Source organism: Acomys minous (genome assembly GCF_964271855.1).
Source record: "Acomys minous genome assembly, chromosome: 1".
Lineage (NCBI taxonomy): Eukaryota > Metazoa > Chordata > Mammalia > Rodentia > Muridae > Acomys > Acomys minous.
The window spans coordinates 95,295,852-95,320,836 of NC_140483.1; the positions used below are offsets into that span (position 1 = coordinate 95,295,852).

The 24,985-nt window shown below is 43.9% G+C and overlaps 1 protein-coding gene and 1 long non-coding RNA gene across 2 annotated transcripts in view; one reads left to right on the forward strand and one right to left on the reverse strand.

Moving 5' to 3' along the window:
* The window catches only part of LOC311594341, a 59,122-nt gene extending 35,336 nt beyond the window's left edge, over positions 1–23,786 (reverse strand). The window contains exon 1 of the long non-coding RNA XR_014778062.1: positions 23,630–23,786. This is a non-coding gene — a long non-coding RNA (uncharacterized lncRNA). The remainder of the gene's footprint in view (positions 1–23,629) is intronic.
* UBE2R2 (ubiquitin conjugating enzyme E2 R2) overlaps positions 1–24,985 on the forward strand; it is a 51,725-nt gene that overhangs the window by 4,804 nt on the left and 21,936 nt on the right. Inside the window, exon 2 of the mRNA XM_084775822.1 lies at positions 24,218–24,304. Coding sequence (XP_084631948.1) covers positions 24,218–24,304 — 87 coding nt within the window. The remainder of the gene's footprint in view (positions 1–24,217; positions 24,305–24,985) is intronic.

Sequence of the window (24,985 nt, forward strand, 5' to 3'; positions counted from 1 at the left end):
GGCATGCGACACTATGCATTATTTTGTTTCTGTTTTTGTTTTTTTTTTTTTTTTTAAATAATTTACTTTTATGGGCATTGGTGTTTTGCCTCCATGTATGCCTGTGTGAGAGTGTCCAATCTTGGAGTTACAGACAGTTGTGAGCTGCCATGTGGGTGCTGGGAATTGAACCTGGAATTCCTCTGGAAGAACAGCCAATACTCTTAACCACTGAGCCATCTCTCCAGCCCCATTTTTTTTTTTTTAAAAGACAGGGGTTTCTCTGTGTAGCTGTGGCTGTCCTGGAACTCTGTAGACCAGACTGGCTTGGAATTCAGAGATTTTTCTGCCTCTGCTTCCTTAGTTGCTGGGATTAAAGGCATATGCCACCCTGCCTGACTTAAATTTTAACTTTTAGGGTATGTTTGCCTTATTTTTTTTTCTGTCCCAATTTGGGGGGAATATATATATAGTTTGTGTGTGTGTGTGTGTGTGTGTGTGAGAGAGAGAGAGAGAGAGAGAGAGAGAGAGAGAGAGAGAGAGAGAGAGAGAGAGGGTGTGGGTGTGTGTATGTGAATATGGGTAAATGCAAGCCATAGCTTGTTTGTCAGGTCAGAGATCAGCTTTTGGGTGTAGGTTTTTCCTTCCATCTTTGTGTAGGTTCTAGGGATTAAACTCAGATTTGCAGGCTCGTATGACGAGAGCTTTGCCTGTTGATTTATCTTTTGTGCCCTGTACTAATTTTTTGGTGCTGGGGATTGAACCCAGGGCTTCCCAGAGTTTGCCTCTGAAGCTATGTCCTCAGCATTTTTACCTGTATCTCTGTTCAATAAAAAATGACATCTACCAGGTGTGGTGGCGCTCGCCTTTAATCCCACCACTCAGGAGGCAGAGGCAGGTGGATTGCTGTGAGTTCGAGGCCAGCCTGGTCTACAAAGTGAGTCCAGGACAGCCAAGGCTACACAGAAACCCTGTCTGGAAAAACAACAACAACAAAAATGATACCCATTCCCTGCCCCTATCCGAGCCCCCTTATTCCCATTGTACATATATATAGTCCCACTGCCAGCCTGTGCAAAGGATGAGGTCCTGTCTCAAAAAAATACGTGTATGTATGTATATTTGGAGAGGATCTGGCTATGTAGCTCATGGAGACCTGAGACACTCTATGTGCTGACTTCCAGCTCACCAACCCTCTTCTCAGGCCTCCCAGAGTCAGGGTTATAGGTCTGTGCCATCCTGTTTTGGCAAAGTATGAAAATACTTTTTTTTTCTTTTTTGTGACATGCCTCATGTAACCTAGGTTGGCCTTGTACTAGCTTTCTTCTTATTTTTTTTTTCCCTTGAGACAGGGTTTCTCTAGCCTTGGCTGTCCTGGACTCGCTTTGTAGACCAGGCTGGCTTCAAACTCACAGCGATCCACCTGCCTTTCTCTCCCCAGTGCTGGGATTAAAGGTGTGCACCACCACACCTGCCTTTCTTTCTTCCTTTTTTTTTTTCTCCTCCTTCTCCTTCTCCTTCTCCTTCTCCTTCTTCTTCTTCTTCTTCTTCTTCTTCTTCTTCTTCTTCTTCTTTTTCATTCTCTCTCTCTCTCTCTCTCTCTCTCTCTCTCTCTCTCTCTTTCCCTCTCCCTCCCTCCCTCCCTCCCCCTCTCTCCAGGAACTCACTCTGTAGACAAGGCTGGCCTTGAATTCAGAGATCTACCCCTCTCTGCCTCCTGAGTGCTGGGATTACAGGTGAGCATCTTCACTGCCCAGCCTTGAACTACATAGGCAGCCATGACCTTACACTTCTGATCTTCCCGCCTCCCACCTCCCAAGTACTGGCGTTACAACCTCGTCACCATGCCAAGTATGTGCCTGGCTGGAGATTGATCCCAGGGCATGGTTTGTGCCAGACAAGCACTCAGCCAATTGAGTTACATCCTTAACCTCAAAAATGAAAAATCTGGCCAGGTGTGGTGGCGCTCGCCTTTAATCCTAGCACTCGGGAGGTAGAGGCAGGCAGATCACTGTGAGTTCGGGGCCAGCCTGGTCTACAGAGTGAGTCCAGGACAGCCAAGGCAACACAGGGAAACCCTGTCTCAAAAAAACAAAAAATTTTTTATATGTATGTGTGAGTGCTTGTACGACTGTATGTGTATCATGTGGCCTGCCTGGCGTCTGAGGAGGCAGGAAGAGGCCATTGCATCTCCTGAGACTAGAGTCACAGGTTGTTGTAATGAGTGCTAGGAACTAAGTCTGGTTCCTCTTTATGAGCATCAAGTGCTCTTAAAGCTGAGCCATCTCTCCAGCCCATGCTGTGCTTTCTTTTTCCTCAGACAAAAATGCTTGGCTTGTATGTGTGTCTGTGTGCCCGATGTATGCCTGATGAGTGAAGGGCTCTGAGATGTCATCCTGTGAGCCACCACGTGGGCAGTTGGGCCAAACCTGGGTCCTCTGCAAGAACAAGTGCTTTTCATCGCGGCGCCGTCTCTCTGGCCCCGAGTCTTTGGTGTGTTCTCATGCCTGTGGTCCATGGTGCACATGCGGAGGTCAGAGGGACAAGCTGGGACTCAGTTCTCTGCTGTTGCACTGTGGGTACCAGAGATTGAACTCAGGTCATCAGGGTTGGCAACAAATTCTTTTTTTACCTGTTGAATCAGCTCTTTGGCCGAGTATGAAAATTCTTAACAGGTTGTTTCAGTCTTTGTGAAAAAAATTGTTCAGTGGCGTTTTTCTGCTTCTATTTATTTATTTATTTTCCATATGTTACTTGATTAGTTCTTCCTTGGAAAAGGCCAATTTATGGTCTTTCTGTTCTGTTGGTTTTGTTTTTTGTTTTTTTCAGTACTTTTGTCTTAAAACAAGGCTTTTAGTGTGTTCCTTTACAGCTGCAGTTAAAAGTTGGCACAATGGCTGACAAGATGGCTCAGCTGGTGAGGGTGCCAGCTGCCAAGACTGGTGACTTATGTATTATAGACAAAGTACTCTGCCACTGAGGTACAACTCCAGCTGAAGTTACTCTTGGTGGATTGTGGCATAAGTTAACAAGATCGCTTTAAAAACATAGTAAGTAGCCAGACTTGGGGTGCAGGCCTTTAGTCCAAGACCTAGGAAGGGGGCAGGCAGATCTCTGTGAGTTCGAGACCAAACTGGTCTACGAAGTGAGCCCAGGACAGCAAGGCTACACAGAGAAATCCTGTCTCAAAAACCAAAAAACAAACAAACCAAAAGAAAAAAGTGGTAAACTGGAAAGGAAGTTATGTGAACACTGCAAAATTCTAATGTAAGGGAATCGTCTTTTGTTTTTGTTTTTCGAGACAGGGTTTCTCTATTTAGCCCTGGCTGACCTGGACTCAGCTTCAAATTCCCAGACACCCACCTGCCTCTGCCTCCCTAGTGCTGTGGTGTGGGCCACCGTACCCAACTCTGGGCTTTTTTATGCTGTAGTTTTGTTTTCTATTTCATTTTATGTTTTAAAAATTTTTATATTATAAGCCGGGCGTGGTGGGGGACGCCTTTAATCTCAGCACTCGGGAGGCAGAGGCAGGCGGATCGCTGTGAGTTCGAGGCCAGCCTGGTCTACAAAGTGAGTCCAAGATGGCCAAGGCTACACAGAGAAACCCTGTCTCGAAAAACCAAAAAAAAAAAAATTTTTTTTTTTATATTATATGAAGTTTATTAAGTATGCCTGTGGGAGAAGGGGAGAGGGGTATGAGAGAGAGAGAGAGAGAGAGAGAGAGAGAGAGAGAGAGAGAGAGAGAGAGAGAGAGAGAGAGAGAAAGGGGGTAGAGGGAAGGGAGTCGGGGTAAGAGTCATTTTATGTATTTTTATTATTATCATTATTAGACTATGTATGAATGTTTTGGCTGTATGTGTATGTATGTGTACACACACACACACACACACACACACACACACACACACACACACACACACACACACACCATATGTCTCTTGGTACCCCTGGTGATCAGAAGAGGGTGTCAGATAGATGCCCGGGGACTGGCACTGCCATGTGGGCACTGGGGACTGAACTCGTCTTTTGTGAGAGCAACAAGTGCTCTTAACTGCCGACCCATATCTTCCCACATTTAACATTTCTCTTTTCTTCTTTTTGTTTTTTTGAGAAGACAGGGTTTCTCTGTGTAGCCTTGGCTGTCCTGGACTCACTTTGTAAACAAGACTGGCCTTGAACTCACAGCAATCTACCTGTCTCTGCCACACTTAACACTTTTCTTTTTGTTTTGAGACAATTTGGGATAATCATGAATTCCTGGTTTTTCCTAAGTGCTGAGATGACAAATATGCCACCATGTTTGGTTTATGCTGTAGGGCTTTTTTTGTTGTTTTGTTTTGTTTTTTGTTTTTTCGAGACAGGGTCTCTCTGTGTAGCCTTGGCTGTCCTGGACTCACTTTGTAGACCAGGCTGGCCTCGAACTCACAGCGATCCACCTGCCTCTGCCTCCCAAGTGCTGGGATTAAAGGCGTGCGCCACCACCACCTGGCTATGCTGCAGTTTTTAAACTTGCTATTTAACGTACATGATATAATTTTGTACTGCCAACATTGTTAGACCTTTTTAAAGTTTATTTTAGCTTTTGCCCTTATAATATTTTTCAAGGAATTTTATTCCATACAACCTAAGAATATATCTCTTGCAATGAGATATTGTAGATCTTAGAAATATAGCCCAATATAGAGGTGCATCCATTAAGATGCTGGAGGATTGAGGAGATGGAATCAGAGTTCAGCAGGTCTGTCTAATCTAGGCAGTCTACACAGAGCCCTTCTCAAAAGGACACTAGACAGCATAAATGAGCGCCCTTAGAGCCACCGTCACACACAGCGTAATGAGCGCCCTTAGAGCCGCTGTTGTGCCTTGGTCCAAATACTTCAAATCTTATTTGGTTTTAGCTTTAACATAAATTAATAGAAATTTTATAGGCCAATAATGTTTAAGTCTGGAGATTGTGGTAGTAAGTTTAATAATTTTACAAAAATAAAATTAAATCCGGTGTGGTAGTGTACACTGTAATCCCAGCACTCAGAGAGGGCGGATCTATGGGAGTTCCAGGATAGCCAGGGCTATTACACAGAGAAACCCTGTCTTGAAAAACAAAAACAAAAAACCAAAATATTCTGTACCCTGTCTTATAATGAAACACATACATTTGTGAAGTGTTCAGTTTTTGTTTGTTTTATGTTTATGAGTGCTCTGTCTGCGTGTACACCACATGCTAGAAGAGGCTGTCCAATCACATCATAGAGGATTGTGAGCCACCCTGTGGTCCCTGGGAATTGAACTCAGGACCCCTGGAAGAGCAGACAGTGCTCTTAACCACAGAGCCATCTCTCCAGCCCCTAATTCAGTTTGTTGTTGTTTTGTTTTTTACTTTGGAAATTCTTTTAAAACTAGTTTGAGTACACTGTAAGGGGACAGCAGACTGGATAGTAAGTGAAGCTTTTATTCTCAGTTTGGAATTTTTATGCTAATAGCATTCATAATTTATTCCAAAGAAAACGTAGCCCTTGCAGCCCTAGAACTTGCTGTGTAGATCAGGCTAGCCTGGAAGTGACAGGTTCACTGGCCTCTGCTCTAACCTCCCTGACTTTTGAGACAAGGTTTCACTATCTCAGGCTGGTCTGGAACGTGTGGTCCTCTCTCAGATAGAAGGTGGAAAGTAAAAGCTGTTTTTTTGCGGTAAAGGTTTATGGTCAGTTTTTGATAATGCAAGAAATAATTTATTTTTAGATGCGTAAGTGTTTTGCCTGAATGTGTGTGTGACACAGGTGCTACCTCTGTGTGCCTGGTGCTTGTGGAGGTCAGAAGAGACCGGGGTCTCCTGGAACTGGGGTTGGAAATGATTGTGGACCACCATGCGCATGCTGGGAACCAAACCTGTGTCCTGTGCTAGGGCAACAAGGGCTCTTCACTGATAAGACATCTCTCCAGCGCACTATGTGTTTTGTTTTTTTTTAATTTAATTAATTTTTTTTATGTACGTTGGTGTTTTGCCTGCATGTGTGTTTGTGTGAGGGAGTCAGATCTTGGAGTCACAGACAGTTGTGAGCTGCTATGTGGGTGCTGGGAATTGAGCCTGGGTCCTTTGGGAGAGCAGTTAGTGCTCTTAACCACTGAGACATCTCCCTAGCCAAGTGTGTGTGTGTGTTCATTTGAATTGAGCAATTTAGGAGATTTACTTTTGATCAAGAATAGGAGAAATAGTAAGAAAGAAACGAGGCCAGGAGTTGGGCACTATGGCGCACGCCTTTAATCCCAGAACTCAGGAGGCAGAAGCAGGTGGATCTCTGCGTTTGAGGCCAGCCTGGAGGACAACCAGGAGTACACAGAGACACTCGGCCTCCAAAACAAAACAAAAACAAAAAACCCCACCCCAAAGAACAAAAAACCCAGGCATGGATGGTGGTACATGCCTTTAGTCCAGCACCAGAAAGCTGACGCAGGAGGATTTCTGTAAGTTTGAGACCTTTCTGGGCTACATAGTAAGTTCTAGGCCAGCCTGGGTTTTCAGAGCAATAGGGGTGAAAGGAGAAGAAACTGAATGACTCTCAAATCTAGTTCTTTTTCCTTTTTAAAAAAGGATTGGCCAGGGGGTGGCTGCCCATGCCTTAAATCAGCACTCAGGAGGCAGAGGCAGGTGGATCTCTGTGAGGCAAGGCCAGCCTGGTTTACAGAGCTAGTTCTAGGACAGCCAGTGTTACAAAGAGAAACCCTGTCTCGAAAAAATTTAAAAATAAAAAAAATTTTTTTTTATCGTCTTAGTCCATGTTCTGTGACTGTGAAGAGACACCATGACCTGGCAGCTCTTTCCATTGGGCTGGCTTCCGTTTTCAGAGGCTCAGTCTGCTGTCATTATGGTGGGACCAGTGCAGACTTGGTGCTGAGAGGTAGGTGAGAGTTGTACATCCTGGTCAGCAGGCATCAGGAAGAGAGACTGGGCTGGCTTGAACATTTGAACAGTGTAGGTGCCCACGAAGGCTAAGAGCTGGAGCTGCAGTGACCCTGAGCCACCTGGAGTTGGTGCTGCCACCTGGAGTTGGTGCTGGGAACTGCACTGAGGTTCCCTGCAAGAGCAGTAGCGCTTTTAACTGTTAAGCCCGCATCTCTCCAGCCTCCTCTCCCTAACTTTTTTCACCCTCTCCTTCTTTTCCTTCCTCCCTCTCCCCCTTTCTTTCTTCCTTTCCTTGTAAAGGGAATTTTTTATTAGTCTGTTTCAATTGTCTCAGGCTTACTGCCTCCGTCTGCTAACCTAGGCCTAGTCCTGGAAGCTTCTAGCCTCTGTACAACGTAACTTAGGCCTCTGAGACTTATTGCTTAATAAGCGCACCCTTTCTTGTTTTTTTTCTGAGCTCTGGGCTGGTTGGTTCAACTCAGCTGTTTTGGCTCAAACTCTTCTCCCGGCTGACTTATTTAATCTGGCTTCTCTCTCAGCCTGGAATTGCTCTGGGAGGCAGAGGCTCTAATCTTCTGGCTCTTTCTGTTTTCACCTGAATGTGCCTTGTTCTCTGTCTGTAACCTGCCTCTTCATCCCTGTCCCAGTAGAGCGGCTGCTTCTCTCCACACTGACTTAAGTAGCTTCCCTTTCCTGTGTCTTCTCCTGAGAGTTGGGCGTATCCTAGTCTGTCAGATCTTTCTCTGATTCGTTAAATCACTCAATTAAACATCACTTTTGGACATGGTGCTTCCTTCTTTTTAAAAGATTTATTTATTATTATGTATACAGTGCTCTGCCTGTATTTACACCTGCAGGCCGGAAGAGGGTGTCAGATCACATTACAGATGGTTGTGAGCCGCCATGTGGTTGCTGGGAATTGAACTCAGGACCTCTGGGAGAATAGTCAGTGCTCTTAACCTCTGAGCCATCTCTTCAGCCTGGTGCTTCCTTCTACAAACTAACTTTCCTTCATTGTTGGGGATTAAAGCAGTGTACCACCACACCTGGACCTAAGCTTTCCTTTATCTGAACCTTTCTATACCAAGGTGGCCTTGAACTCTGATCTACTTGCTCCTGTCTCCTAGAGTAAATGTATCCCAGCAGGACCACACAGATCTTGGAGTTTTTTTGTCTGTGATCTCTTGCCAGAGCAGCCATGCTCTGAATTAAAATCCCTCTACATTTCCTCTCTTCCTTTTTTCTTTTCTTTTCTTTTCTTTTCTTTTTTTTTCTTTCTTTCTTTTGTTTTGTTTTCTTTTGTTTTTCCATTTCGCCTTGGCTGTCCTGGCCTCTCTTTGTAGACCAGGCTGGCCTTGAACTCACAGAGATCCACCTGTCTCTTCCTCCCGAGTGCTGGGATTAAAGGCGTGTGCCACCACGCTTGGCTCTCCTTCCATTTTTTAATTTGCTTTTTAAAAGTTTATTTTGCTGGGCTTGGTGGCACAGGCCTGTGATCCCTGCACTCGGGAGGCAGAGGCAAGCAGATCTCTGTGAGTTTGAAGTCAGCCTGGTCTACAGATTGAAGTTTCAGGACAGCCAGGGCTGTATGGAGGAACCCTGTCATGAAAAACAAACAAACAAACAAACCCCCAAGACTAAAGTGGAATGCCTGTCTAAATGCAGGAACCCCTGGGTTTGATCCCTGCACTCCATGACAACCTGAGTTCCATCCTCAAGACCCATAAAACAGGAAGAGAAAACCAATTCCTACCAGTTGTCCTGGGACCTCCACATATACACATGCAGTGGTAGCATAGTGGGTAGGTGGAAAAGGACAAACTGAACTCAGTTCTCTCATCTTTTGTGGGATTTTTGTTTTGTTTCTGTTTTTTGAGACAGGGTTTCTCTGTGTAGTCCTGGCTGTCCTGGAACTTGCTCTGTAGACCAGGCTGAGGCAGACGGCCTGCCTCTGCCTCCTGAGTGCTGGGATTAAAGTTGTGCTCCACCACCACCTGGCAGTTCTCTCCTCTTAAAGTTTGGGTTTCAGTGTTCAAATTCAGGTCCTTAGGCTTGATGATACTTTTACCTACTGAGCCATCTTGCCAGTATAAAAAAGCAGTTTTGAGCCGGGCGTGGTGGCGCACGCCTTTAATCCCAGCACTCAGGAAGCAGAGGCAGGTGGATCTCTGTGAGCTCGGGGCCAGCCTGGTCTACAGAGAGAGTTCTAGGACAGCCAAGGCTATACAGAGAAACTCCATCTCCAAAAAGGGGGAGGGGGAGAAGGTTTTGTTTTGTTTTTCAAGACAAGGATTGTCTGTGTACACCCTGGCTGTCCTGAAACTTACTCTGTAGATCAGGCGGGAGGTCCTCAACCTCAGAGATCCACCCTGCCTCTGCCTCCTGAGTGCAGGGAATAAAGAGATGCATCATCACTGCCTGCCAGAAACTATTTTCTTTCTTTCTTTTTGATTTTTCAAGACAGGGTCTCTCTGTGTAGCCCTGGCTGTCCTGGACTAACTTTGTAGACCAGGCTGACCCCAAACTCATGGTGATCTGCCTGCCTCTGCCTCAAGGCGTGCGCCGCCATGGCCAGCTTTGGGTTCTTGAAACAGGGTCTGTGTAGCCCTGGCTGTCCTGCACTCTGTAGACCAGGCTGGCCTCGAACTCAGATCTGCCTGCCTGTGCCTCCCGAGTGCTGGGGTTAACGAGGTGTGCCACCACACCTGGCCTCACTATTGTCTTATTACCAGCATCACAGGAAGTGACTGTTGTGAGTCCCCTGTGTCTATAATTATGGCAGTTTTACTGAGAGAATAGAGTAATACACATGCACACTCAAGCACAAGCCTGTGTGTGTATGATAAAGCTAATGTACTCAGAGAAGAGATGGGAAAAGGTGGAAGAAAGATTTTAGGGCTGGAGAGATGGCTCAGCGGTTAAGAGCACAGATTGCTCTTCCAAAAGTCCTGAGTTCAAGTCCCAGCAACCACATGGTGGCTCACAACCATCTATAATGAGATCTGGTGTGCAGGGGTACAAGCAGGCAGAACTATATACATAATAAGTAAATAAATCTTTAAAAAAAATAAATCTTATTTCCCACCACAGGTAACTGTAGGTGAAGTTTAAAACCAGGGTAGACAGACTCAGAGGGTGTTGTCACCAGTCCTGACGACGAGTGCAAACCCCACGAAACCACGAAATGGGAAGAATCAACTCCTGTAAATTATTTCCTGACCACCACACACGTGCTGTGGCCTGTATACAACCAGTGTCCCAAACAGACACAAGATAATGTAAAATCTTGAAAAGTAAGAAACCAAGTGGTAGTGGCATACTTAAGTATGAGGAGATTTGGGAGCTGAGCATGGTGATGCACACTGCTAATTCCAGCGCTGGGATTATAGCGCTCAGGACACCAGGCCCTGCTCAGCAAATCTTTAAACAAAACAAAGCTTCCTCTCTACCTAAGTGTGAGATTAAAGGCATGTGCAGCCACTGCCTGACATATTACTCTTCTTTATTTGCTTTTTTGTTTGTTTGTTTGGTTGGTTTTTTGAGACAGGGTCTGGGTAGCTCTGGCTGTCCTGGTCACTTTGTAGACCAGGTTGGCCTTGAACTCACAGTAATCCGTCTGCTTCTGCCTCCCAAGTGCTGGGATTAAAGGCGTGTGCCACCACTGCCTAGCCTCTTTATTTGTCTTTATAGACACACTTTGGTATGGATTTTCTCAGCCTTCAGAATAGAAAAAAGAACTACCTAGTTTCTGGTATTTTTTGTTATATCAACTCAAAAAGACTTAAGACAGTTTTCTTCCTTCCTTTTTCTTCATGTGTGTGTGTTTGTGTGTGTGTGTGTGTGTGTGTGTGTGTGTGTGTGTTTTGGAGACAGGGTTTCTCTGTGTAGCCTTGACTATCCTGGGCTCACTTTGTAGACTAGGCTGACTTCAAACTCATAGGAGACCCACCTCTCTCTGCCTCCCAGAATGCTGGGATTACAGGTGTGTACCACTGTGCCCGCCAATTAAGAAAGTCATTTTTTCATTTATAATATTTGTATTGTAAAATAAACAGATAGAAGCAGATCATTCACACTGAAGCAAAGGAAAAAAAGCAGTTTCAGGCAGAATAGACTGTTAAAATATATAATCTAGCCGGGCATGGTGGCACACGCCTTTAATCCCAGCACTCGGGAGGCAGAGGCAGGCGGATCGCTGTGAGTTCGAGGCCAGCCTGGTCTACAAAGTGAGTCCAGGACAGCCAAGGATACATAGAGAAACCCTGTCTCGAAAAAAAATCAAAATAAAAATTAAAATAAAATACATAATCTAAAGTAAACAGGTAAAGGAAGGGAAAGAGGGAGATGGGAATGTATGTGTTAGGCCTTGAGTTTGTACCACAGACTTAGACTACAGCAAAATAAAAGATACCTTTATTTTTCATTAATGTCTATGCCATGTGTGTGAGGGTGCATGGGGAGGCCAGCGGTGCATGTCTTCTGGAGCTGGGGTCACGGGCAGTTGTGAGTTGTCATGGGGACTAGCAACCAAGCTCAGGTCCTCTGGAAGAGCAACATGCTCTTAACCACTCAGCTCCAATTAGCATATTTTCCAAGAAGATGAGGAACTTGCTTGAAGACCAGGCTGGAGATCTGCCTGCCTCTGCCTCCCAAGTCCTGGCATCAAAGGTGTTGTGCTACCACCGTCAGGTTTAAAGTTATGGCAAGTTTTGCTATCAGTTTTGAACTATTGGAATAATTATATAACTAAATATTAAAAATTAAAATAAACTTTTTTAGACTAAAGGAGAATGTCTCATTTCAAAAGTATTCCAGTTGGAAGGAATAATTAGTGGAGCAGAGTGATCAAATGTTCTTGAGACATGAGCATTATATGAAATTTAAGTTTTAGTGCCCATAAAATTTTTGCTAGAACTCTGCATTTATAAGCGGTCCAGTGGCAAAGTTGAGTAGTTTCCACAGGAGGAACAAAGTGGTCTCAGCAGTCATGGTGCCACATGGTATACTACAAATCCCAGCGATGGACTCAACTAATAATAGCTCACACCTCTCAGGTGAGTACCTTTGAGGCAGAGGCAGGAGGATGGCCACAAGTTTGAGGCCAGCCTGGTCTATGTTAGGAGTTTTAGGCCCACAGAGGGCTATGCAGTGAGACCCCTGACTCAAAACAAAACAAAACAAAATGACATTGATGCAGTTGTGCTAATGGTATTGCCTGGCAGTTTGCTATACTTAGGCATTTTAACTTTTTTGTGTATTATAACTTTATAACCCATAAACTCATGCATATAATCTTAACAGTCAGGAAGTTGAAGGAGAATTGCCACAGCTGTGAGGCCTGCCCAGCTAGAGTAAGATCTTCTCTCAAACCAAAATAAAGAGAAAAACGAAAAGACAGAAGTTGACTTAAAATGGCAGGCTTCCAGGCACAGTGGAGAATTCTGTCATCAAATCAAGTTAGGTGGCAAAGCATGCCACCACAGTGTAACTATGTGAGAAAATAGTAAAAACCAACCAACAAAACAAACAAACAAACCCTAGAAAATTAAAATGGATTATCTCATAAAATTTGCTCATGAAATTAAAAATGAGAATGAAGGGCGGGAGGAAGGCCTGGGGGTCAAGAGCGCTGGCTGCTCTTCCGAAGGACCGGGACAGCATGTGTGGCCGCTCACAGCAACTGCCCGTAACTCCTGTGCCAGGGCACCTGGCAACCTCACACAGATACAGATTCACCAAAACAACAATGCCATAAAAATAAATGTTTAAAAAAACAAAATTAAACTGTATCCATTTGGACAGCCATTTCGCAGTGGTGAGGTAGTTCATGTTTAATTCCAACACCAGGAAACACTGAGAACATAAACTTTTAGGATGCTGAGGACCTTTGCTGAGCAGGTTGAGGGTATTGACAGCAGCATCAGTAATCAACTGAGAAATACAAGTGATTTCAAGTAGTTTTCCTTGGCTTCAGATGACTTGGCAAATGTTCTATGACGCTGCTCAGTTGCTGTTTATTTGATAGTTGGATAAAGGATTTAAAGCTACTGAAGATTAGTTTGTATGTAGCTCAGTTGGTTAGAATGTTTGTCTACCATGCACAAAGCCCTGGGTTTTCTGCCCAGCGCTGAATGAAATAACCAGGTATGGTGGTATGCCTATAAGCCCATACTCCTGAGGCCAGATCGCAAAACTGCAACCAAAACAAAAGATTTTATATGAATCCTTGTTTGGAAGAACCTTGCTCAGAGATTCAGTACACACAAAAGTAGAATCTGCGAAGACCCATTGTAACTAATGATGGTAAAAAGGCATGTGGGACAGAGAAAGTGACAAATTGGCGAGCCTGTGGAACGGAGCGGAAGCCTCAAGCTTGGTATTATTGTTCATTAGCAGGTACCCCAGAGCTGGAAGTGTCTGAATCAGGTATATATAATGGACCAGGAGTGATGGGAGGGGAGTTCCGTTCACTTCTGTGCATTTCCCAAAGGACGTTCTGATGTCCCTGTACGTAGCATTGAAAGGGGTGACAGCAGTTGGCACTGCGTGGCCCACATGGTCCTGAAATGCATGGTAACCCTTTTGCCTTAACTGTCCAGTTGCTGGATTACAGGGTAAACTGCACAATACCTTTTTTATTGTGATTTTGGTTCTTAAAGCCAAACCAGTTTTCTGAAGGAGAATTATAAAACCTAAATTACTTTGAAAAACAATTTTTAAAAGATTTGTTTATTGGGGCCGGGTGGTGATGGCTCACGCCTTTAATCCCAGCACTTGGGAGGCAGAGGCAGGTGGATCTCCATGAGTTCGCGGCCATCCTGGTCTACAGTGCAAGTTCCAGGACAGCCAGAGCTGTTACACAGAGAAACCCTGTCTCGAAAAAAAAAAAAAAAGTGTATTATGTATATAGTGTTCTGCCTGCATGTATACCTGCATGCCAGAAAAGGGCACTAGATCAGGATGAATAGCTGTGGTTGCTGGGAACTGAACTCAGGACCTTTAGAAGACTAACTAGTTCTCTTAACCTCTGTGCCATCTCTCCAGCCTGAAAACTGAACTGCTTTTGGTTTTTGTTTGTTTTTGGTTTTGTTTTGCTTTTTGAGACAGGATTTCTCTGTGTAGCCTTGGCTGTCCTGGACTCCTTTGTAGATCAGGCTCAGAGGTTAAGAGCACTGCCTTTTCTTCCAAAGTTCCTGAGTTCAATTCCCAGCGACTATGGTGGATCACAGCCATCTATAATGAGATCTGGTGCCCTCTTCCGGCACGTGGGCAGAATACTATATAAATAATAAATCTTTTTTTAAAAATTCTGGACCTACAAATGAAAAATCATCTAATTAAGCTATCTTTTAAAAGAAAAAAAGTATTTTGTGTGAGAGCCGAGCCTGTCCATGCTGAGCAGGAGGTTGCATGTGTGTGCCATGGTGGGCATGTAGGATTCAAAGGACAGATTTCTGTGGTCCGTACGTTGTTGTCAGGGTCTGTATATAGTTGCTTCTGCTCTGTATGTAGTTAATAGGCCATGTGGCAGCCCGAGGAAGTGTTTGTTTGTTTGTTTGTTTGTTTGTTTGAGACAGGGTTTCTCTGTGTAGCCTTGGCTGTCCTGGACTCCCTTTGTAGACTAGACTGGCCTCGAACTCACAGCGATCCCCCTGCCTCTGCCTCCCAAGTGCTGGGATTAAAGGCGTGCACCCACCCCCCAGCCCCCGTGCCCAGCCCCGAGGAAGTCTTGAGTCTGATCTAGATAGTGAGTTCCACAATAGTCGGGCTGCATGATAAACAAAGTATAAAAGGGATAATACAGTAAGTTGACAAAACTATAAAGGGAAGGAGAACCTCTTTTTTAAATCCTGGAGAGTAGTTTTGTTTGTTTTGGTTTATAATCACAGAGATCACCTGCCTCTGCCTCCCAGAGTGCTGGGATTACAGGTGCGTCCAGCTAGTGATACACCTTTGGTCCCAGCACTTGGGAGGCAGAGGCAGGTGATCTCTGTGAGTTCGCAGCCAGCCTGGTCTACAAAGTGAGTCCAGGACAGCCAGGGCTATGCAGAGAAACCCTGTCTCGAAAAACAAAACGAAACAAAACAAAACAAAACAAAAAAAGTTGTCTCAATAGAGAACTACAAAGATATAGCTCCTGTTTATTGCACTAAGCCTTTACCCTGCCCTGTGCTAAAACGGTCGGACTGTGTTGTATTTATATATACAGGGAGGGGGGGGTTTATGTAAACAATATGCAGACTCAGTTACTTAAATGTGACCTTATACAAGTTTTAAAACTTTGTGTTTATTTTCCTTATAGTAAGGTTTTGATAACTCAGGGTACTTTTAGGAATTAAATGAGTTAATACATGTAAAATATTTTAGAAGAGTGTCCAGCACATAGGAGATGCCCAGTGAGTCTTAGCTCCTGACTCCTAACACACACGTGTTACTGTGTGTGGGAGCAGGTGTGCTTGGTCTCTGTGGGCACTGTCTTGTGCATGCTGTGTAGGCACCAGAGGAGGTGTCCTCCTCCATTGCTTCTACCTTACTCTTTTGAGACAGGGTCTCGCACTGAAACTTGAGGTGGCCATTTCAGCTAGGCTGGTTAGTTAGGACCCCCACCCCTCCATCATCCTGAGTCTGGCTTGTCCCCAAGCCCCTAACCAGCATTAAAGGTCTGTACCACCATGCTCAGCCTGTGTGTGGTGCTGGAGATCTGTTAGGTCCTCACATTCGTACAGCAAGCACTTTACCCACCGAGCTATCGTCCTCTTCTGACTGAACCCTCATATCGTTCGGACAGCAACTTGATGAGATCTCACTAACATAGTTATGTAAATGGGAGTGAGGAGTAGACTCAAGGCTTGTAGGGAGGTTTTTGTTGTGGTGGTGGTGGTGGGTTTTTCCCCCCTGACACAGGGCTTCTCTGTAACCTTGGCTGTCCTGGACTCACTTTGTAGACCAGGCTGGCCCCGAACTCACAGCAATCCACGTGCCTCTGCCTCCCAAGTGCTGGGATCAAAGGTGTGCGCCATTGTAGGGAGTTTTAAGAGACTTGCAAAATAAGCAAAAAACCAAAACAAAACAAAAACAAGAGAGAGAGACAGACAGACAGACAGACAGACAGACAGACAGACTCGCCCAGGGTTCTGTAGCTTAAGTTTTATTCCTTAACTATATTTTGCCCTACTCAAAGCACAGCTGTGGAGATCTGTTAGACAGTTGTGTGGTAAGGGATCCATGAAGATCTTTGCTGTTGGGGCCAGAGAGGTGGCTCAGCAGTTAAGAGCACTGGCTGCTCTTCTGGAGGACCCGGGTTCAATTCCCAACACCCACATGGCAGCTCACAACTGTCTATAACTCCAAGATCTGACTTTCACAAAGACCTACACGCAGGCAAAACAATGCACATTTAAAAAAAAAAAAGATCTTTATTGCTGGGCTGTAATTTGAGGGACAGAATATAGCCCTCAGGAAGTACACTGGTCATGACCAACAGAAGCTGAATAACTAATAAAAGTTTTGGAGGGCGCGTAGACAGTGCTAGATTTTAAGTTGAGGGCCTTGTGTATGCTAGCCACTGATCTGTGTACCTTTTGCTCAGAAGAAAAAAAATCAAAGTTGGCACATTCTAGTATCTGTTCTTGTGGAATGAGGCTAGAATGTAGTAATTAGGCTGTTCAGCATTATAACAAAGCTGAGGGTCTGGACTGTTAAAATGAAATCAGAAATGCCTGTCAAAATTAGTACACCAATGTAGATCTGTTTAAAGTGGCATAGGGCAAGGAATGAGTTGCTACAGAGGGTGATAACAAAAGTGTTAGCTGTAACCGCCTGGAGATGAAGCCAGCGGAACCACTGGACTCCTGGCTTCTGTGTCCTTTGCAATACTAAGTGTCAGTTCCGTCCTGGTGGCTGATGACCTAACCGACCTGCTTGTCTGGATTCCTTAATTCTAGCTTTAGCTTAACCTCTTACAATTTGACCTCCCCTTCAAATCCTGCCAATCCAGATTGCTCACTGTCTTCACATAAGAAACACCTGCTGACCAGTAGCAACATTAAAAAAAAGATTTATATTTATACAGTATTCTGCCTGCAGGCCAGAAGAGGGCACCAGATCTCATTATAGATGGTTGTGAGCCACCCTGTGGTTGCTGGGAATTGAACTCATGACCTCTGGAAGAACAGACAGTGCTCTGAACTGCTGAACCATCTCTCCAGCCCCAGTAGCAACATCTTAAGAGTCTTGATTACTTCCAATGCAAATCCACACCTGAAAGGGCTCTAGCCCTAGATTCAGTCATGCTTTAGTACTTAAAGTAAATTTTAAAAACTATTGTTTCTAGCATTGAGAGCATAATCATACTTTTCAGTTCATGGTTTCCCCACTCTACTTCTGAGATCTAGAGAAGGAACCAAGGCTCTGAACTAGATCTTAAGGCCCGTGTGATGGTTCATTGTGATTGGCTGTTCTAGGCCTCTGTTGGTCCCATGTATTCATTTTACTTCTTTTTCTCCTGCTACTCCTTGGGCAGCAATTCTAATTATACATATATAATATTATATATGTAAATAATTTTTTGGTCCCCCCCCCCACTTCCCCGAGGCAAGGTTTCTCTGTCACAGCTCTGGCTGTCCTGGACTCACTTGTAGGCCAAGCTGGCCTCGAACTCACAGATCCGCCTGCCTCTGCCTCCCAAGTGCTGGGATTACAGGCGTGCGCCGCCATGCCTGGCTATATATTATATTCTTTATTAGATGCTGTACTCTTTTTGTAAAAATATTTAATGTATGAATGTGCATGTATTTCTGCAGGCCAGAAGAGGGCATCAGATCGCATTATAGATGGTTGTGAGCCACCATGTGGTTGCTGGGAATTGAACTCAGAACTTTTGGAAGAACAGCCAGTGCTCTTAACCGCTGAGCCATCACTCCAGCCCTGATACTTTAATTCTTAATTAACTAAACACTTAAGATAAAAGTTCCAAGAACTTTTGGGAACTTTTTGAAGGTATCTGATTTTAGTTTATACCCTACAAACAAGGGTGTACTACACATCAGAAGAGTTAGCAGCAACCAAGAGACTAAAGTGAAGCTGGCTGTGACAGTCCACACATGCTTGGGAAGCTGAGGCAGGGGGTTGTGAGTTTGGGGTTAGCTTGGGATACAAAGCAAGCCTCTATTCTTCCTCCTCTCCAAAAGAGAAGTTAAGGCTGAAACAAATACCATTTAGTCCTCAGATTCCATTAACTTTTTCCAGTTTCCTTAATGGTAGCAGAAGGTCCTCTTGGGTCTTTTTCTGCTTCTGGCTGGCCTGTCTGTGGCCCTTTCAGCATGTTAGAATTCCTAGTCTTGTCCTGAACTTTCATGACCTTGATGTTTGGGCTTAACAGTTCACTTATTGGGGGGCTGTCTTTCAGTTAGCTTGTGGAATTACCGCACATCCTTAGATCCTTTCAGGTAGCCCACCATTTCACATGTCGCATTAATGGTAATACCTACCCACTTTGGTCATTGAGGATGTCTGCCAGGCTTCTTCACTGTAGTTAGTTTTCTGTGTAATTCCTAGTCTATACACTTCTCCTCCTTACTCATCTTCCCTGTTCGCACTCCCTCTCTCTGCCCGCCGCTTTTGAGGCTGGGCTTCATGTAGCCCAGGCTAACCTCAAACTCGTACTTTCTGCTGCCACCTAACAAATGCTGGACTTCTTCACATGAACCCCCACATACCCTACTCAGCTTTGTATTCTTTAGCTGTTGTTTTGTTTTGTTTTTTGAGACAGGGTTTCTCTGTGTAGCCCTGGCTGTCCTGGAACTTGCTCTGTAGTCCAGGCTGGCTCAAACTCAACAGCGATCCACCTGCCTCTGCTTCCCAAGTACTGGGATTAAAGGTGTGTGCCACCACCACCTGGCCTGTTTTAATGTTTGTGACGGGTCTCGCTTTATGGCTGTGGAAATTGCTCTGTGGCCAAGTCTGGCCTTGAACTTGCTTCAGTCTTCTAAGTGTTAAACTTTTTATTTATGTATTAATTTCTCTAGAACTTCATAAACTATTTTTAAATTATTATTTTTATTTCATGTGCATTGATGTTTTGCCTGCATGTATGTCTCTGAGAGAGTGTCAGATCTTGGAGTCACAGATATTTGTAAGCTGCCATGTGGGTGCTGGGAGTTGAACCTGCGTCCTCTGGAGGAGCAGTCAGTGCTCTTAGCCACTCAGCCATCTCTCCAGCCTCCTCATTTTCTATTAAAAAAAACAAACAAACAACTCATTTATGTATGAGTGTTTTGCTGTGTGTCTGTACCACATGAGTTGCTTGGTGTCTCCAGAGGCCAGAAGGTGTTGTGTCCCTGGAACTGGAGTTAAAGTTGTAAGCTACCATGTGTAGGTGCTAGGAGGTAAACCTAGGTCCTTTGGAAGAACAATAAGTATTCTCAACCATCTTCAACACTAAGCATTCTCACTCAGTTTTCATGGCCTATTTTTCAAGTAGTTAAGCGATTTTTTGGAAACAGGGTCTCGTTATGTTGCCCAGGCTAGCTAGCCTTTTCCTCACTGCCTCAGCATCTCACTTATTAGCAGGATTATATAGATTTATCTTATTCAGTGAATAGTATTGATAAGCTTGTGTTTTTGTTTAACAGTGCTAGAGATTGTGCCAGGGTTCTGCCACAAGTGCCTCGTCTGTCGTGACTTCCTCTCTAAGACTCCTGTGCCTGCCCCAGATACGGTCTCCCTGTAGTACGTGGTAGCTTTGGGCTGTTTTTCCATCTCAGCTTCTGACTGCTATGATTACAAGAATGTATTCATGTAGTTTTATTGCATGCATATTAAATTGGCATAAGTGATCTTGTTTAGTTTATATATAGCAATATAAAAGTAGTAGCATATGACTTAAGTCCAGATTTTTTTATTATTATTTATTTATTTTTGAGACAGAGTTTCTCTGTGTAGCCTTGGCTGTCCCGGACTTGCTTTGTAGACCAGGCTGGCCTTGAATTTACAGCGATCTACCTGCCTCTGCCTCAGGAGTGCTGGGATTATAGGTGTGCGCCACCAAGTCCAGCTCAGAATTTCATGTTCTAGAATGGTGGTTATATGATTGATATGTAAGCCAGGCGTGGTGGCGCACGCCTTTAATCCCAGCACTCTGGAGGCAGAGGCAGGCGGATCGCTGTGAGTTCGAGGCCAGCCTGGTCTACAAAGTGAGTCCAGGACAGCCAAGGCTACACAGAGAGACCCTGTCTCGAAAAATCAAAAAAAAAAAGAGAGAGATATGATTGATATGTAAGCTCCACCTTACTGGAGTAAGTGGAGTTAAACAATTTACACAGAATGTAAGATACTATTTCTGTCTCAGAGTTTCAGGAAATCCTTGTGCACTGAATCTGGTCTGATTTTGAAGACAGTCTGCCGCCACCTGGTGGCAGTAGTCTACTTAAGAATAAAAATGTAGCTGGCTAAGATTTGTAGGCATTGGCAGCAGTTTTACGTGAGGTTTGTTGATGCCAGATTCTTTGTCACAATCCTGGAGAATTGGGCCAGGAGACTATGAGGATGCAAAGGCCTTTCTTTACCTCTTGCTTTCGAAGACAGATTTTGTTTCCAGGCCTTGACTTTGTGAGGATTAGAGTGAAGGTGGGTAGATGTGTTAACTATTTAGCCAGCAAGTTTTACTTTTTATTTAAAAGTTGGGAGGCTGGGAGCTAGAGAGATGGCTCACTGGTTAAGAGTACTGTCTGCTTTTTCAGAGGTCCTGAGTTCAGTTCCCAGCAACTACATAGTGATTTACAACCATCTGTAATACGATCTGGTGCCCTCTTCTGCTGTGCATAAAGACAGTGTATTCATATACATAAAATAAATAAATCTTAAAAAAAAAAAAAGTTGGGAGGCTGGGGCCCTGGACAGATAGATGCTCAGTGGTTAGGAGCACTTGGCTCTTGCGGAGGACCTGGGTTCAATTCTCAGCAGCCACATGGAGGCTGACACCATTGTAAGGCCACAGAGGAGCTCAGGGTAGCAGCAGTTCCAGAGGATTTGATGCCCTCTTTTGGCTTCTATACACACTAGGCATCAGACTTGCATGTGGTGCACATACATGTGCATTCAGGGAGAATGTTTATATATATTAAATAAGATAGATTTTTTTTTTAATCTTTAAAAAAAAAAAGGCCGGGTGTGGTGGCGCACACTTTTAATCCCAGCACTCAGGAGGCAGAAGCAGGAGGATCACTGTGAGTTCGAGGCCAGCCTGGTCATCTACAAAGTGAGTCTAGGACAGCCAAGGCTACACAGAGAAACCCTGCTCAAAAAAATAAAAAATAAAAATTAGACATCTTGGGCTGGAGAGATGGTTCATAGGTCAAGAGCTCTGCCTGCTCTTCCAGAGGTCCTGAGTTCAATCCCCAGCCAATACAGGTATCTGATGCCCTCTTCTGGCGTGCAGCCTGGTCTAGAGTCCAGGACAACCAAGGCTACACAGAGAAACCCTGTCTCGAAAAACCAAAAAACAACAACAAACCCCAGACAACTCCTAAAGGTTCTTATTTTGGACACACCCCCCCCCCAGACAGAATCTCTGTAGCCTTGGCCTTGAAGTCACAGCGATCCGCCTGCCTCTGCCTCCGAGTGCTGGGATTATAGGCAAGTGCCTCCACGCCCAACTATTTTGGATTTGTAAAAAATATTTATTTTATGTGTATGAGTGTTTTGTCTATATGTATGTCTGTATACAACTTACATGCAGGGAGGAAGTCAGAGGAGAGCCAGACCCCCTGGAATTGACGTTACAGACAGTTGAGCCACCGTGTGCATGCTGGGAACTGAAGCTAGGTCTTCTGCGAAGCAGTTAGTGTGCTTAACCAGTAAGCAATCCTCCAGCCCCTTATTTTATATTTCTTTATATTCCATAAATATGAGATCTTTCCAGGAACATATATTGTAAAGAATTTATTATATCAAAAGAGCAAGGCCTAACCTAACCTGTCACAAGGTAAGAAAACCATACGAGCATATGTAGGGTACATACTCACAGATCCTAGTCAGTGTGTGGGCAGGAGGAGGGCTACGCCTGTGTTCAAAGAAGGGTTCACTTATATCTGTATATAATCAAATATTATGCTAATACTTAGCACTCTTATTAATATGTATTATAATAACATGAATAACCATACTTAGAAAATATTTGTTATAAAAACACAGGCTGCTTCATGAGCTGGGTGTCTTTCTTGGGTAGGGGCCACATTAATCTCTGTACCATTCCAGTTTTAACATGTGTTGTCAAAAACAAGTACTTACGGGCTGGAGAGGTGGCTCAGCGGTGAAGAGCACTGTCTGCTCTTCCAGAGGTCCTGAGTTCAGCTCCCGGCAACCACATGGTGGCTCACAACCATCTATAATGTGATATAATCCCCTTTTCTGGCCTGCAGGTGTACATGCAGGCAAAGCACTCACATATGATAAATAATTAAATAAAATCTTTTTAAAAACAAAACAAGTACTTACCTTTCTGGTGGTGTCTAATGTAGCACCAGGCTGGCTTCAAACTTACTATGCAGCTGAAACTGAGCTTGAACACTAGGTCTCCTGTGGCTAGAATTACAGGGGCCCCACTCTGGCTAGTTTTTTTGTATTTTTGAGACAATCTTAAGAGGCTCAGGCTGGCCCACCATAAGAATATTTTATAATTTAAAAAAAGTTCATGGTATTATATGAGCAATAGCATTCTGTATGCTTACATTTTGGGGTGTTAAAATTTCCTTTCTGAATCTTTTTGGTTAACATAAATGTATTTTATTGTGATATTTTCATGTAAATACATTATAAAATTTTGTTTATTTTTGCCCCATCTACTACCCCCATGTCAATTTTTTCATTTTTTGTCAGAACTTAGGGCCTCATACATGCTAGGGAAGTGTACTACTGAGCTACTACATTCCTAGCCTGCTATCAAAAAAAAAAAAAGAAAAGAAAAGAAAAGCGCACCTGCTGACTTGGCTCAATGGTTAAAAGCACCTGTTGCTCTTGCAGAGGATCCAGGTTTGACTCCCAGTTCCCACGCGGTGGCTCACAGCCACCCATAACTCCAGGTTCAGGGGGTCACACCCCTCAGGACTCCATAGTTCCCAGGCGCACATACGGTACATATACATCATGCTCACAAAACATTCAGTGCAAATAAAATACATAATTTAAAAATAAGATTTAAGGCTGGAGAGGTGGCTCAGCGGTTAAGAGCACTGACTGTTCTTCCAGAGGTCCTGAGTTCAATTCCCAGCAACTACATGGTGGCTCACAACCATCTATAATGAGATCTGGTGCACACTGTATACATAATAACTCTTTAAAAAAAAAAAGATTTAAAAACTTTGTTTAGTGATGGGAAATGTGTGAGAGTTGGCCCTGTGAGACTTGGGAATTAAACTCAAGTCATGAGACTTGGTGGCAAGCGCCTTGTTTTTGTTTGGCTATCCTGGACTCTCTTTGTAGACCAGGCTGGCCTCGAACTCACAGCGATCCACCCGCCTCTGCCGCCCAGGGGCTGGGATTAAAGGCGTGCGCCACCACGCTCAGCTGGCAAGCGCCTTGTTAAGAGTGTGTGTGTGTATGGAGTGGGGGAGCCTTGTACATGGAAAAGAACCACTGAAAAGAAACCATATCAAAATGTCGGCATTATCGTTTGAGTGAGGAGAATGATTGCAAGATGACAATAAAAAGAAAAACTGGGCCGGGCGTGGTGGCGCACGCCTTTAATCCCAGCACTCGGGAGGCAGAGATAGGCGGATCGCTGTGAGTTCGAGGCCAGCCTGGACTACAAAGCGAGTCTAGGACAGCCAAGACTACACAGAGAAACCCTGTCTCGAAAAACCAAAAAAAAAAAAAAAAAAAAAAAAAAAAAAAAAAAAAAAAAAAAAAAAAGAAAAACTGTATTTGTTCTGTAGTCTTTACTAGAAAACCATATTAATTGTTTTGTTTGCCATAAAACAATGGTAGCCTAGCCTGAGAACTGGCTGAGCAGGAGGGTGCACACCTGTGTTCAGTGGCCTTGGGCCTGTTCTTTGCATGGGAACAGCAGCCTCAGTATTGGGCGCATCTTACCTTTCATTCTCTTGAGTAGAATTTTTACTCATAAAAATAATAGTATCTGTTAATTTTTATAATTTAACAAAGGCATCAATATTTGATGAGATGCTAAAAGAACATGCTAATAACCCTGATACTATAAATAATTTATTCTCAGTAGCATGCTCTTTAGAAAGGAACCTTGTTTGTTTGGGATATAATATGGTGAATTATTAGGCAAGTGAATAACTTGTCTCGTTTATTAGCGTATCTTTTTTTTCTTTCCAGGCACATATTAAATTTCCTATTGACTATCCATATTCACCACCTACCTTCAGATTCTTGACCAAAATGTGGCACCCCAACATTTATGAGGTAAGAGACATTCGTCATAATATTCTCTGTGGTTTTTATTTTTCAGATTATTTCTTTAAAAAGAGACTAGGGTTTTAACAGTCAGTCCCTGAGTTGGATTATCAGCAACATGCACAGGCATGCACGCACACACACACACACACACACACACACACACAATAACCACCTCTAAAATAGACTGTGTCTCTCACTCAGTAAATTGTGTTTTTCAGTAACTATAGACAAATATTCATGATTTTGTACTTTATTTTATAGTCTCTGGCTTACTTATTTAAAACCAAGGGTAGTTTTATAATGTGTATAGTCACATTCCAGTTACAGAGGGAAGTGTGAACCCTTTGCAGTGCATTGCTAAGATTGTAAGCACGTGTGCTAACATTTGCACTTGAAGAGTTTAGTGACGTCACATGAATTTATTTGTGTGCCTGTCTAACTTCACAGCCAGGGTCACCTGTTGCTATGGTCAGAGACCCAGCTTTTTGGGGGGATTTATCCTACTACATTTGGACTGGCCTCCTTTCAGGAGTTACTGCTGAGCATTTGAGAGCCTCTTTTGGAATAAACCCAAGGTGAGGTTCTTCTGTTGGACAAGTCAGTGGGCCTATGGCATTTCTAGAACTGTTGGTCGAAACATTTAGCTTTGGGCTAAATCGTGACAATGCTGGGGAACTGTATTAGCCT